The following is a 12,431-nucleotide window of genomic DNA, read 5'->3' on the forward strand; positions in this document are numbered from 1 at the left end:
CAATTCCGCGGGGTACAATTCCACCCCGTACACATTTAGCTTTCTGATTGGGGGTACAATTCCAGGGGGGTACAATTCCACCCTGTACGTAAATATTTTGATGTTGGCAGGGGGTAAAATTCCGGGGGGAAGGGTACAATTCCGGGCCGTACCGGTACATCTCTTGCTCTTTTTAATATCTAATATAACTATCCGGTTCACTGATCACTTGCCCACATTAAATAGATTAGATTTAGTTCAAATCAAAGTGTACGGGGTAGAATTGTACCCCCCCCCCCTAGAAGTGATGTCAACGATTCGCCGGGGGGGGGGTACAATTCTAGGCGGGTACAATTCCGGCGACCCGTGTTTTTTCTTTCCATGTTTAAATTTTTATATGATAAAACATATATGACTAAAACCATACTTTTTCAGCTATTTAAATGTTAACTTAATTAAATATTTCAAATAATATACCTAAGTGGTTTTGAACTAAGAACGTTAATTTGTTACTTCCATTACTTTTGAAAGTACTCTACATCTACTTTTATCAATCATCTATATGTTGAACATTCAATTATAAATGTTTGTTCTATTTTCTGTGTAGATTGTTGAATGACAATGAGATTGGTCGTATCAAGTCTGATGGATTATTTGGACGATTGCCAAACTTGGTCAAGTTGGATTTACGTCGCAATCAAATCACTGGAATTGAGCAGAATTCATTTGAAGGCTGTGCAAGGCTTTCTGAACTGTGAGTAATTAAAATATCAACCACTAAGTAACTATTCTATGAGCTATAGTAATATTCTTACGATTAGCACTGTTATAACCTTAACATAAATATAAGTCATACTTTTAATTTCATAACAAATATTGTAGTCAGGTCTAAACAGAAAAAATTATCAATATTCATACAAACTTTTCAAATTTGTTTATTTTTTCACTACAAATAGTGATTAAAATTGTTAGAACAAAACTCTTCATAACATAGGTTGTATACATTTACTTTTTGCAATTCCATTTTAATTTTCTGATCAGTTTTTTATATTGTGAACAATATTGTAAGTATTTTTGGAAATAACAAATTACTCGAGCAAAGCATCATGTTTCAGTCTGTTAGCTGAAAACAAGATCAGAGAAGTTCACAACAAGATGTTTACTGGGCTCCACAATTTGAAATCATTGTAAGTATGAATATTAAAAACAACCTACTTTTAATACACACAAAACTAATTTACACGATTGAGTTAATTGTGGACAAAATCTTGTATAATAACTCTATGTCGAAGTTCTATATAGATTTGGCTAACATAATACATGTTGTTTGATGGCTAAGAATTCCAGACTCCGAGGCAAACACTGGCACCGTGTGGTAAAGTCATGGTGTAAGCTAGGGTTGTATAAATGATATAATATTTAGCTTTTCAAAGGACCATGTAAATGTCAGAAAATAGGATGACTAAGTTTTACCTGCAGATAAAATATACCTCTCATATATTTTGAAGAAAAGCTAAAATAAAAAAATTACATTAGTCAATTAATACTCATCTTCTCTTTCACATTATATAACTACAACAAGATTCTTCTAACATAAACATTTGTGTCTGAAATTTTCAAATCTGAATATATTGTTTCCAGGTCTCTCTATGGAAATGAAATCACCTGTGTCATGCCTGGTTCTTTTGATTACCTCGCAAACCTCCATACATTGTGAGTGCAACTACTATTATAATGTGTGTTTGCATGATTCACACAGGAATCTTGCTGCCAATAAACAGGGCCGTATTTAGAATCGATGAGGCCCCTGGGGGCTCTCACCAGAGAGGCCCCTCTATATTCTGATTATATGAAGAATTGGTTAATAATCTGTAATCGCACCCAAATTGTAAGGGTCTTCTGTGGTCACAGTAAAATCGTGGACATCTGCCACGGTCGCGGAGGGATCGTGAAAATCTTCTACATTCACGGCAAAATAGTAAACATCATGCTCTATTGTGGAGATATGATCTTCGTCTGCTGTGATCGCCATAAAATCATGAACCGCAGAAAAATCTGCTTCTTCCGCTCTTCTTCCGTTTTATGTGACCGCGGAGGAATAGTGAACATCTTGCGCGATCGCCGAGACATTATCTTCATCTCCTCCAATCATGGTGAAATCATGAACGTCTCCTATGGCCCCAGAGAAACAATTAACATCTTGCGCGAGCGCGGAAACATCATCTTCGTCTCCTCCAATTGTGGCGGAATCATGAACGCCTCATGTGGCTGCGGAGGAATAGTTAACCTCTTGCGTGAACGTGGAGACATAATCTTCGTCTCCTTCAATCATGACAAAATCTTGAAGATCTTCCGAGCTCTGGGACATGATCTTCGACTTGCGCAATGCCGATAAAATACTGGAAATCTTCCACGGTTGCGGATGAATAGTGGCAATTTATACTTTAACGGCAAAATAGTAAAGGTTTTTTGTGGTCGCGCAGATTTCATCAATGCGATCGCGGTGAAAGAGATTGTCGGTGAAGTAAATTTATCAAGAAATTAATTTGAGGCCCCCTCCTAGGCCGAGTCCCCCGGCAACCGCCATGTCCGCTGTTAGGGAAATAAGGCCCTGCCAATAAAAGCTAGGCTTATGGTGGACCTTCCATAGCATAGCATCCACAACTACAATGCCTATGGTTCAAAGCCAAGATTGTAATTTATTTAATCGGAAAACAAAAGATTAGTTTGGTTGGTTAAGTATAGTGATGGAGTATGAAAAGCTAGATCAAATATTTAACAAATTAAAATTGCATTGTATAAATACCATACTTGATAATCAATCACTGCTACTAATTTCACTAGATCAACACTTTTATTATGTCTTAGGAGCCACTTCAAAACCAGTGGTTGTAGCATTTTACCTAAAATTATATTATTTTGGTGTAAAGAAAAAAAATGGGGCTTTCAATTAACATTGTTTCATACTTGACAGGAATCTGGTGTCGAACCCATTCATCTGCAACTGTCACCTGGCGTGGTTTGCTGAGTGGGTACGCAAGAGAGAGTTAGTGGCTGGTAGTCCGAGGTGTGCTGGGCCTGTACGAGTCAAGGATGTAGCTATACATGAGCTGCCAGCTCACGAGTTCAAGTGTCTGAGTGAGTCTCATCACTTGTTTTACCTCATTAGAGGCATTGTTTACATTAATTGCCAAAATATTAGAATCTTGGAAAATAACAGCTGGGTACTGGTAGCTGAGCAAGGCCCCACAAGAAAAAACAGGCCATGCTGCAGGATCCATGACGTCACATTAGTGGATAGATTCCATTGATAAATTCATTGCCGTTGTCATTCTCATATGTTTTAGGTAAATAAACAAGCTGGCTGTTTGTAAGATTTTAATGGTAAGAGTTTAGTACAACTATCCACCACTGTGATGTAGTGTTGCGCTGCCCGTCCTGCAGCATGGCCTGTTTTTCTAGTGGGGCCTTGAGCTGAGTCAAGGGCTTAATGGCTTGCTGTGTAATCAGGACAAAACACAGGTTTCTGCCAGTTTGATCCTGGAAAAATAAAAATAAAATATTTTAACTGTTTTGAAAATGAAGTTCAAACTGTAAGTGCATCAAACTTACATAAAAAAAAAACACCTACTGAACAGAAGGCCAACAAGTTTCTCTTGAATAAGCTAGTAACTATTTTATGGATGGTTTTATGGTATTTGATGATATTAATAATTATATTTACAACTCATCTGATTGTGGTACTCTTGTGTCAGGTGAGAACGACCAGGGCTGCCTGGGAGATAACTACTGTCCGCCCAAGTGTTCCTGTACTGGCACCATAGTCAGGTGTAGCCGTGCCAAGCTCACAGAGATACCCCGAGGCATCCCCGCGGAGACATCTGAACTGTGAGTAGGCCTCATAGTACCTAATCTATATAAATGATTTAATTTATATACCGTTTTACCAGTTTCAATTAAGATTTTTTTCATTTAATATATCTTAATATTGTGCAAGCAATTAATAAAATATCGTTTGTCAAATATGCAAACATGGCTATACTCATCTTTGTAAGAAAATCTTGACTTGGCTACTCGTCATGAAGATGTTGTCACTAACCAAGCAGACTAGAGGTATTACTTTCACTAAAGAAAGACTTTCAACTCTTGCTGAAGATTGTTTCAAATCTTCATGCAACTGAAATGTAGGGTCTAAAGAGTGAAATTTATAAATTAAGTTATATGGTTTTCTTCTAGGTACCTAGATGTGAATGAAATCCAAAGCATTCGTCAAGACAGAATCAGTCACCTGAAGTCCCTCGTGAGATTGTGAGTGCCTTGTTATTTATATGCTTACTTAAGCCTACAACAAAAATTACAATGTGTTTGTACAAAATTGTGAAGAACAACATTAAATGTTGTTTATACTGTATAAATAAGTGTGAAGTATAAACTCAGGTACTATGTGTTTAAACACAGTTTGAAGAAATAATTATGTTTGTTTCTTAAAAATCTTTGAAGGATAAATCTATACTATTTTCAAAATAAAAATGCAATTTGTATACCTTACACAGGATAAACCTAATGTCGGTAGTTTGACTTATTATTCAATAGTTCCAAGCTATAAAGTATACTTAATGTAATTGACTTTACAGTAACATGTTTCTAGCAGTAACATTGTTTTGTTTGGTGTAATAATATAAAACCATAAATATTTTAAAAGGATCAATGGTTAACAATTATTTATGTTTTAAAATATATTGATACCGGTACCAAATTCTTCCTTCCGTAATTCTAAAATATCAGTGTAATTAATTGTTTTAATAAGTGATAGTTAATTATTGAACAATAATAATCTAACAGAACTATATTGTATTTTTCAGAGATCTCAGCAACAACCAAATAAACATCCTGTCAAACTTCACATTTGTCAACCTCAGCAAGCTGGAAACTTTGTGAGTAAAATGTAGTGATTGGTTTAAGATTTGTAAGATTTGGATTGGTTCATGTCTTACATGCTTTTGGATCATTAAAATTAAAAAATAAATGTTTCTGATCTTGGTAGAACCTCTGGAGAGCATCATGGTGCTGGAGACTAGTGGAGAGCAATGAGATTTTCTGAATGTTTGATTAGATGTGGACTGTGTGTGGGAGTTTAATGTTTTGAATAAGCTATTATAACTAAATATTAAGTGTCTTTTTTTTACAGAATAATCAGCTACAACAAACTGCAATGCATAGAGAGAGATGCATTAGCTGGGTTGAAAATGCTTAAGATTTTGTAAGTATTAAAGCAAAGCAATATTGTAGCTTCCCCTCTTTTTAATTTAAATTAAAATTATGTTGGCCAGTTTGAAAAAAAATATTGATTGCAAGTTATTTTTATATTAAGTGTTGTGAAAGGGCAACAATATACTGCAGGTTTAGACTCTTGTGGTAGTGCTGAGGTTTGCCTCATCTCAGCTAGGCTGCAGCACTGATCAAGCTAGTGTACAGGGGTAAAGCAGATCACCACTCCTGATTCCCTTTCATAATCTTAAGCTGAGTTAAAATTGAAAACTTCTTCACTAAAAATATATTGTATGATACTTTGCTGATTAGTTTTGTTTACTTATGATACTGTAGGTTTAAAACAAAATAATAGTAGGGTATGTCAATTTTTTCAAAATATGTCTTAAAACTCACTGTTAACATGTCTTAAAACACTCCCTATTGACATTTGTGTTATGATTTTTTTAATAAATAAATTGAGACTAACAGTAAGACATTTTGAAAAAGTTGCACTTCAACTAGCACACTACATTTATTTCTATATTACTAACAGCCATACCCGTGCCTTGCAACGGGGTCAGTATGCAAAAGAGGCAATGTTGGTTCTTTGAAAATGCCTTAAAAATGGTTTCAATCCTACCATTTAATTTAGAAACGGAATTCAACAGTATTACTGAACTCAGACTGTGAACACTTATTTAGGATACATAGGATACAGAATCTATGATAGATTTTAAGGAATAATCAAATAAAATGTTGAATGGTTTGTACTGTAAACAAAAAGCTATAACAATAGTTCCACACCTGGCAATAATGTAATTTTCTAACATATTTTAGTGAAATTATAATCAGGCAAATGGAAATTTGAATAGTCTGCAGGTTAGCTGCATCAGGGGTTTTATATTACTGTTTACACTGAAATATGTCTTAAAAACTCATAAAACAGGATAAGATCACAAGATCCTAGGTTGATATGGCAATGATTATAGATTGGTTATAGATGATTATAGATTTATAATTAATGATTATAGAGTCTTAATTATATCCTATATCCAAGAATAATTTCTTTTACAATGACATATACCCTGTAAAATCTTATTACAGCATTTCACAAATATTAGAACAGACTCAAGATAGATTATAAACATAAACAAATTACGTAACTGAAAGAATCCAATACGTCATTAACATGGTTTGACAGTTCCATTTAAGTAATGTTAGATAATGTTTACATTCCGGTGAGTGACATCATTTTTTACGTTTATGACTCATACCCTTTCTAATATTTGTGCAGTATTTAATATGTTTGAACCAGCTGTATGGAAATGTGAAATATAAATTTATTCATTTGACAGTCTGTTTGTTTATATTTAAACTTTGTGAGATTGTACTTTGTTACCATGGAGACCAATCATTATTTACTTTTAAATGTCTCACCTCAGAATTTTGAAAGCCCGCGGGGCAGAGTCCTAGTTCAATATCGAAGGGGGAGTAGTTCTATATGAATTCTCGGAGCGGTAGCTTTATTTTTGTCCAATTTGAGCCCAATCGGTTCAGTAGTTTTTGAGTTTATCTCATACAAACACACAGACACACAGACTCACAGACAGACACCACCTCTTCTTTAATAATAGTATAGATTATTGTTGATAGTTCAAACACCAAATAAATTCTTTGTTTGAAGTTCATTGTTGGTGATGGTGAGTTAATGTTGTTCAAAGGTTTATTGCGGACATTTTCCATCACGAATGTAAAAAACAATACACAACGTTTCGGGATCTGGTATCTGATCCTGTCCTCAGGTGAAAAAAACTTAACTAACACATTACAACTAACAATATACAAACGCCCAACCTAAGTTGGAATACACTACAGAGGGTAGTAGTAAAAAAATATGCACTGTATAGCAGTCAAGTCATGATACAACATGCAAATAATAACAAATCACAAAACACTATAATCTATAAAACGTTTAACGTAAAAAACTCACACAGTGGAACACTAATAGCACCGTTAGCGAGACGTTGTGTATTGTTTTTTACATTCGTGATGGAAAATGTCCGCAATAAACCTTTGAACAACCAAATAAATGTTACTAAATAATGTTACTGTTACAGATCTCTGCATGGGAACGACATTTCAATGGTGCCTGATGGAACATTTTCAGATCTACATGCTATTTCACATTTGTAAGTATTTTGGTCCTTTGAATATTATAATATAAGATAGTGGTTGAAGCTCCTGTCAAGTATTCTAGTTTTATAATGAGATCTATGATAACGTTTCTGTGAGAAGGGATCAAACACTATTGAAATCAGTTGGCAGTTGACATATTTGTATGCAGCAAAGTTTTTAGTTAAGAAAATAATTAGGATTGGGAATGTCAAGATGTTCATCAGTTTCCATCCAGACAGTGATTAAAAATAGCAAAATAGGGATACGTCTATTGCTGATCAAAGTGTTAAACCCAGCCTGAGTTTACCATGTATACCATAGTGTCCCTAATAATCCATTTGAGACGTCCCAACTAGTTTGGCAGGCTCTTGTTCTCCCCCTAACTTAGGCCTACTGATGAACCACTGTAGGCAGCATACACCATGCAAAATATAGTGCAAATGTTCACGAATACCTCAGAACCTAGACTTAATAGTAGACGACACCTAAAACTGATGATCTAATCTAAAATCTAAAACTAATGACACCTAAAACCACAGAAATCTAATCACAGAAAATGAGTAATACTTGGTGTTAGCTTCAATTTTCCTTCAAATCGTTTTCAGGAACTATGACAAGACTAATCATTTCACACGGGATGAAACCGGTTAGAAATCTTGTGTATGCAATGAAAAACAGCTTTTGGTTCTCAGATTTTGACTGGCTTGCTTAACCCTAATGGGAGTTTGAGTGTGATCTTGAAAAATGGGCAGCCCTCACAGCTACTTGTATTTGTATATAAACGAGAACTCTCATAAATAGGTATATTACTTCTTTATTCTGTATATACAATATGCAATAAAGTGTCAACACATTTATGAAGGCAGTAAAAATTATATTATAATCAAAAATGATTATTGTTGATTTCTCATCAACATTTGGTTTTCAACTGTTTTTGGATTACAATTGGATGACTGAAAGCTACTAGTGATGAATTCTCTGTACGCAGGGCGCTGGGTTCCAACCCTCTGTACTGTGACTGTAGTCTGCGGTGGCTGGCAGAGTGGGTCAAGAGAGACTACGTAGAGCCAGGCATTGCTAGATGTGTGGAGCCACCCAGTATGAAAGACAAGCTGTTACTCACTACTCCAGCGGTTGCCTTCCAATGCAAGGGTGAGACAATGCATGAACCCTTAAACTTCAGTATGCAACATCTACAACCACTATGCAAATACATCAATCTCCCATCTTTTAACATAACAAAATGGAATTGCCTGTGATCAAGGAAGGGGGGTAAAGAAATAAATTTTGTTTTTGTTTTTCATGTTGGGAACTCTCGTCTTACTTTGTTGTACACTCAAATTCCTTTGTGATATTTGGATAGTTAAAGTTTGATTGTCTCTACAATTGTATTTCTCCATCATTGCCTTTTTTTTATTTCATATCTCCAGCTTAAAATATTAGTCTTCCATCGACTATACTTTGTTCACAATATTAAGGTGGTGTTAGGGTAAGAAATCTATCCCCTCCACTTGACCCTGGCTTTTAAAATAATAGCTCAACAACTGATCAAGCAACATACATTAAATACAAAAAAGTGGAGGGGGACCTTCCCTTCAAACCGCCTAAATATTGCGAACAAAGTATAACTTTATCCCTCCTAGATTTTTTGTCCTTATGGATCAGCTTAAAGGCAATCTTAATGTTAGGATGTTAGGCCCAGTGTGGATGTACATGTTTTATGCTTGTTTTTGTTTACATTTAGTTTTTTACTGTTTTAATTATTTAAAAACCTTGTTTGACCAAATAAAACGTTCTAATTACAAAAAAAATAGCTCATCCCCTGGTTATATAACCTAAAAATAAAGCACAATTCATCATCAACACTCTAAAACAGAAACAAAAATACTGTCGACACTAGCGAGTTACCAACATAAACTAGACATGAAAAATAGGTGAGGTGAAAAATAGGTTGACAAAGGTAAAGCCTATTTTTAGTTAAGAAAAATTGCTTTAGATTTTATTATGTGATGAGAAGTCTACATGTGTTGGTTAGAAGTCTACTATGCTTCCTCGTTCTCTAAAGTTTTTTTCAACAAATCATACAATGTAAGTTGTGTTTGCAATGGCATGCTTCCTTGAGTGTACAAATAATTGAATGTTTTTGTGGACAGGCCGTGTGAGCAGCGACATACTGGCCAAATGTAACGCCTGCTACACCAACCCTTGCTCCAACGAGGGAGTGTGCGAGCCGCTACCTGAGCGTCAGTACAACTGTCGTTGCTCCCCTGGCTACCACGGCAACCACTGCCAGTACATGATAGATGCATGCTACGGAAATCCCTGTCGTAACTCTGGAACATGCAAGTTGCTGGAGGAAGGGAGATTTAGGTAGGTTCCTGCTTAACTTTATAAGAATAATGTGTTGCAGTACTATTTTATGTCCTCTGTTGAAAATATCATATATCAAGCTTAGATGAATTGAAATAATGATCCTTCGATGACACAGGGTAAAATCATTCAAATGGCCTACATCTCAGGTTAATTTAGCTTGCACAGGTGTGCAAGAAAAGAGTAGTTCTCTTTGACACTAATGATCATTCTTACGTCTTCTTAAAATGCTGAGAATGACAAAAAATGCATAGCTTGTGAAAAGAAACATGCGTTCTTCATGTTAGGGTATTGAAATTCTAGAGATCTGTAAAGGTTAAAGGCAGAATAAATCATGGGGTTCACGCCTTACAGTTTGGTGAAGGATTAGATATCGGCTCTCCACACATTAGTAAGCCCTATATGCTTAATCGAGGGCATTTAGAATGACTTCACACCTGCACTCACCAGTGCAATGTTTAAGGCAATTCATCCACCGTGTCACTGTTGGCCGGACGAGATGATTGTGAATCTAGCTTGAGCAGCTGAGATTCAATGAATTACGTTAATGCTAGTGAGTTAGCGACTGCACTACAAATCCGTGTAATGCTGTGGAGTTCTAGGTTCATAAAAACAACGTTGAAAGGTTTTTATCTTCAGTAGTTGGTTGTATTAAATTTATAAAAAATTTGTATAGTTTCGAACTATGTGTTGCAGCTGTCACTGTGCTCCGGGCTACACCGGGATACGTTGTGAGAGCAATATTGATGACTGTCTGACCAACAAGTGTGAGAACAATGCGACCTGCATTGACCTGGTGCTGGCATACGAGTGCAGGTGCTTACCTGGATATATGGGTAAGTAGTGTTTTAGAGAACCAACCATCTATTAGTTACATAGATTCTGATTTAGTTTTGAAGCTATTGTGCTGGTTAATGCTAACATTACACTTTCACATAAATGTCCAGCTAGTAAAGTGTAGAACTGAATGGTGTTTGACGCTGGAGTAAACGTCTTTAGAAGTCCTCAGCAAACTATAACATTACCTACACAGTGCGCAATTGAATTTTAAACTATGAATGCAAATAAACATACCAAGCAAGAGAACAACTGGAAATACCGTACAATAGTGGTTTCTTTGACCTGATGGAACCATCACTTGACCTGTACAATGGTGAATATATCCCACAATTGCATCACATTGTCTGACATCTCTTATGGTGTCAGAAACTATGTGAGCTCGTCTCTGACAGTTGTTTGAAAACACCTTGATAAATTCCCACAGTTGGTTCAATACTTGTGAGTATCACTTGTGTTTTGGCCACATCCTGGATCCTGGTCGAGTCCCCAGCGATATGACAGCCACCAAAATTGAACCACCAGAGTTTCCCACACGCCTTAAGATAGCAGCGTAATAAATACCCTCGTCGCAGCAAACCTGCAGACTAAGCAAATTTTCATTTGTCTGATCGGATTTTAACAAAAATATTTCCATAAAGAAGACACATTTATTCCCTATTTAAATATTAGTTCTTAAGATTAACTGTGTTATTTTAACCAAATGGTAATAGTACAGGATGAAATAAATTAATAATAAATAAATATACCAATTTTGATTAACACAATATACTCATAAACAAGCAAACTACATATAACAGTTATCTTTTCCTCCATAATAATAGCATAAGACTTTTTAAGTTTTTAATGTATAGTCTTTTTGAATTTGCTCCGTAGCCTTTAATTGTACAAAAACACTTCAATATACAGTACAGTAGAGTCCCGCAAACTCGGCACTCGATAACCCGGCAGTCTGGATAACTCGGCCATCACCTGGCTCAGAAAATTAGTGATGTTTTTAGTCCGAGTTAAACATGGACACTAGTCAGCTCTAGTATAATCATTTGTAACTCGTACTAAGGATTTGTCGTACTATATCCGATGACTTATAATATAAATCTAATTAAAAAAGGCAGTTAAAAAGCTTAAAAATTGTATTGTTCTTATTTTTAACTCTAGTTCCCGATAACCCAGCATTTCACAAACTCGGCACCCTTCCAGTCCACATTACGCCGAGTTTGCGGGACTCTACAGTACATGATTATTATTTTTTCAAGCTCTACAAGATGGTCTGATGACCTCAAGCATTTCCAGATGTTAAGGGTAAAAAAAACAATTTTTGAAAATTTCAAAATAAACCCTTTAGTATCCTGTTTGCATGACCCGATCTTGCTGGTTCGCAAATTCATCTAAGTTTATTCCGCACACCTTCAAGCCAAATTTTATAAAAATGGAACCAAAATTACTCGAGTTATCGCGTTCACGCATACACATATATATTTATTATCATGGGTATGTTGTATTTTGCACCTATTGTAGTACACTGTTTGTATTAAATTGGTTATAAAATGTTATCATTAATTAAGAACTACCGAGCACTTTTTCTTGAATATTTTGCAACAAAAGTTGTGTTGTTAAGGTGAATACTGTGAAAAGAAGATCCCCTTCTGTACAAAGGAGTTCAACCCTTGCAAGAATGGAGCAACATGTGTGAACCACTTCACCCACTACACCTGTGAGTGTAAGCCAGGGTTCACAGGGGAGAACTGCACAGTGGACATTGACGACTGCCAGAACCATCTCTGTCAGGTAATTTAACATTCCACATTTAAAAAAATAAA

General features: G+C 35.6%; 1 protein-coding gene across 1 annotated transcript in view; it reads left to right on the forward strand.

The window, feature by feature from the left end:
• The window catches only part of LOC128983609 (protein slit), a 383,814-nt gene that overhangs the window by 354,922 nt on the left and 16,461 nt on the right, over nucleotides 1-12,431 (forward strand). Inside the window, exons 16-28 of the mRNA XM_054402968.1 lie at nucleotides 587-733; nucleotides 1,095-1,166; nucleotides 1,621-1,692; nucleotides 2,954-3,117; nucleotides 3,735-3,867; nucleotides 4,216-4,287; nucleotides 4,842-4,913; nucleotides 5,168-5,239; nucleotides 7,347-7,418; nucleotides 8,393-8,556; nucleotides 9,558-9,774; nucleotides 10,471-10,610; nucleotides 12,230-12,399. Of these exons, the coding sequence (XP_054258943.1) occupies nucleotides 587-733; nucleotides 1,095-1,166; nucleotides 1,621-1,692; nucleotides 2,954-3,117; nucleotides 3,735-3,867; nucleotides 4,216-4,287; nucleotides 4,842-4,913; nucleotides 5,168-5,239; nucleotides 7,347-7,418; nucleotides 8,393-8,556; nucleotides 9,558-9,774; nucleotides 10,471-10,610; nucleotides 12,230-12,399 (1,567 nt within the window). The remainder of the gene's footprint in view (nucleotides 1-586; nucleotides 734-1,094; nucleotides 1,167-1,620; nucleotides 1,693-2,953; nucleotides 3,118-3,734; nucleotides 3,868-4,215; nucleotides 4,288-4,841; nucleotides 4,914-5,167; nucleotides 5,240-7,346; nucleotides 7,419-8,392; nucleotides 8,557-9,557; nucleotides 9,775-10,470; nucleotides 10,611-12,229; nucleotides 12,400-12,431) is intronic.

The sequence above is a fragment of the Macrosteles quadrilineatus genome, unplaced genomic scaffold (genome assembly GCF_028750875.1).
Source record: "Macrosteles quadrilineatus isolate MER2022 unplaced genomic scaffold, UCM_ALF_1.0 Scaffold_1__1_contigs__length_201487025, whole genome shotgun sequence".
NCBI classification, from domain to species: domain Eukaryota; kingdom Metazoa; phylum Arthropoda; class Insecta; order Hemiptera; family Cicadellidae; genus Macrosteles; species Macrosteles quadrilineatus.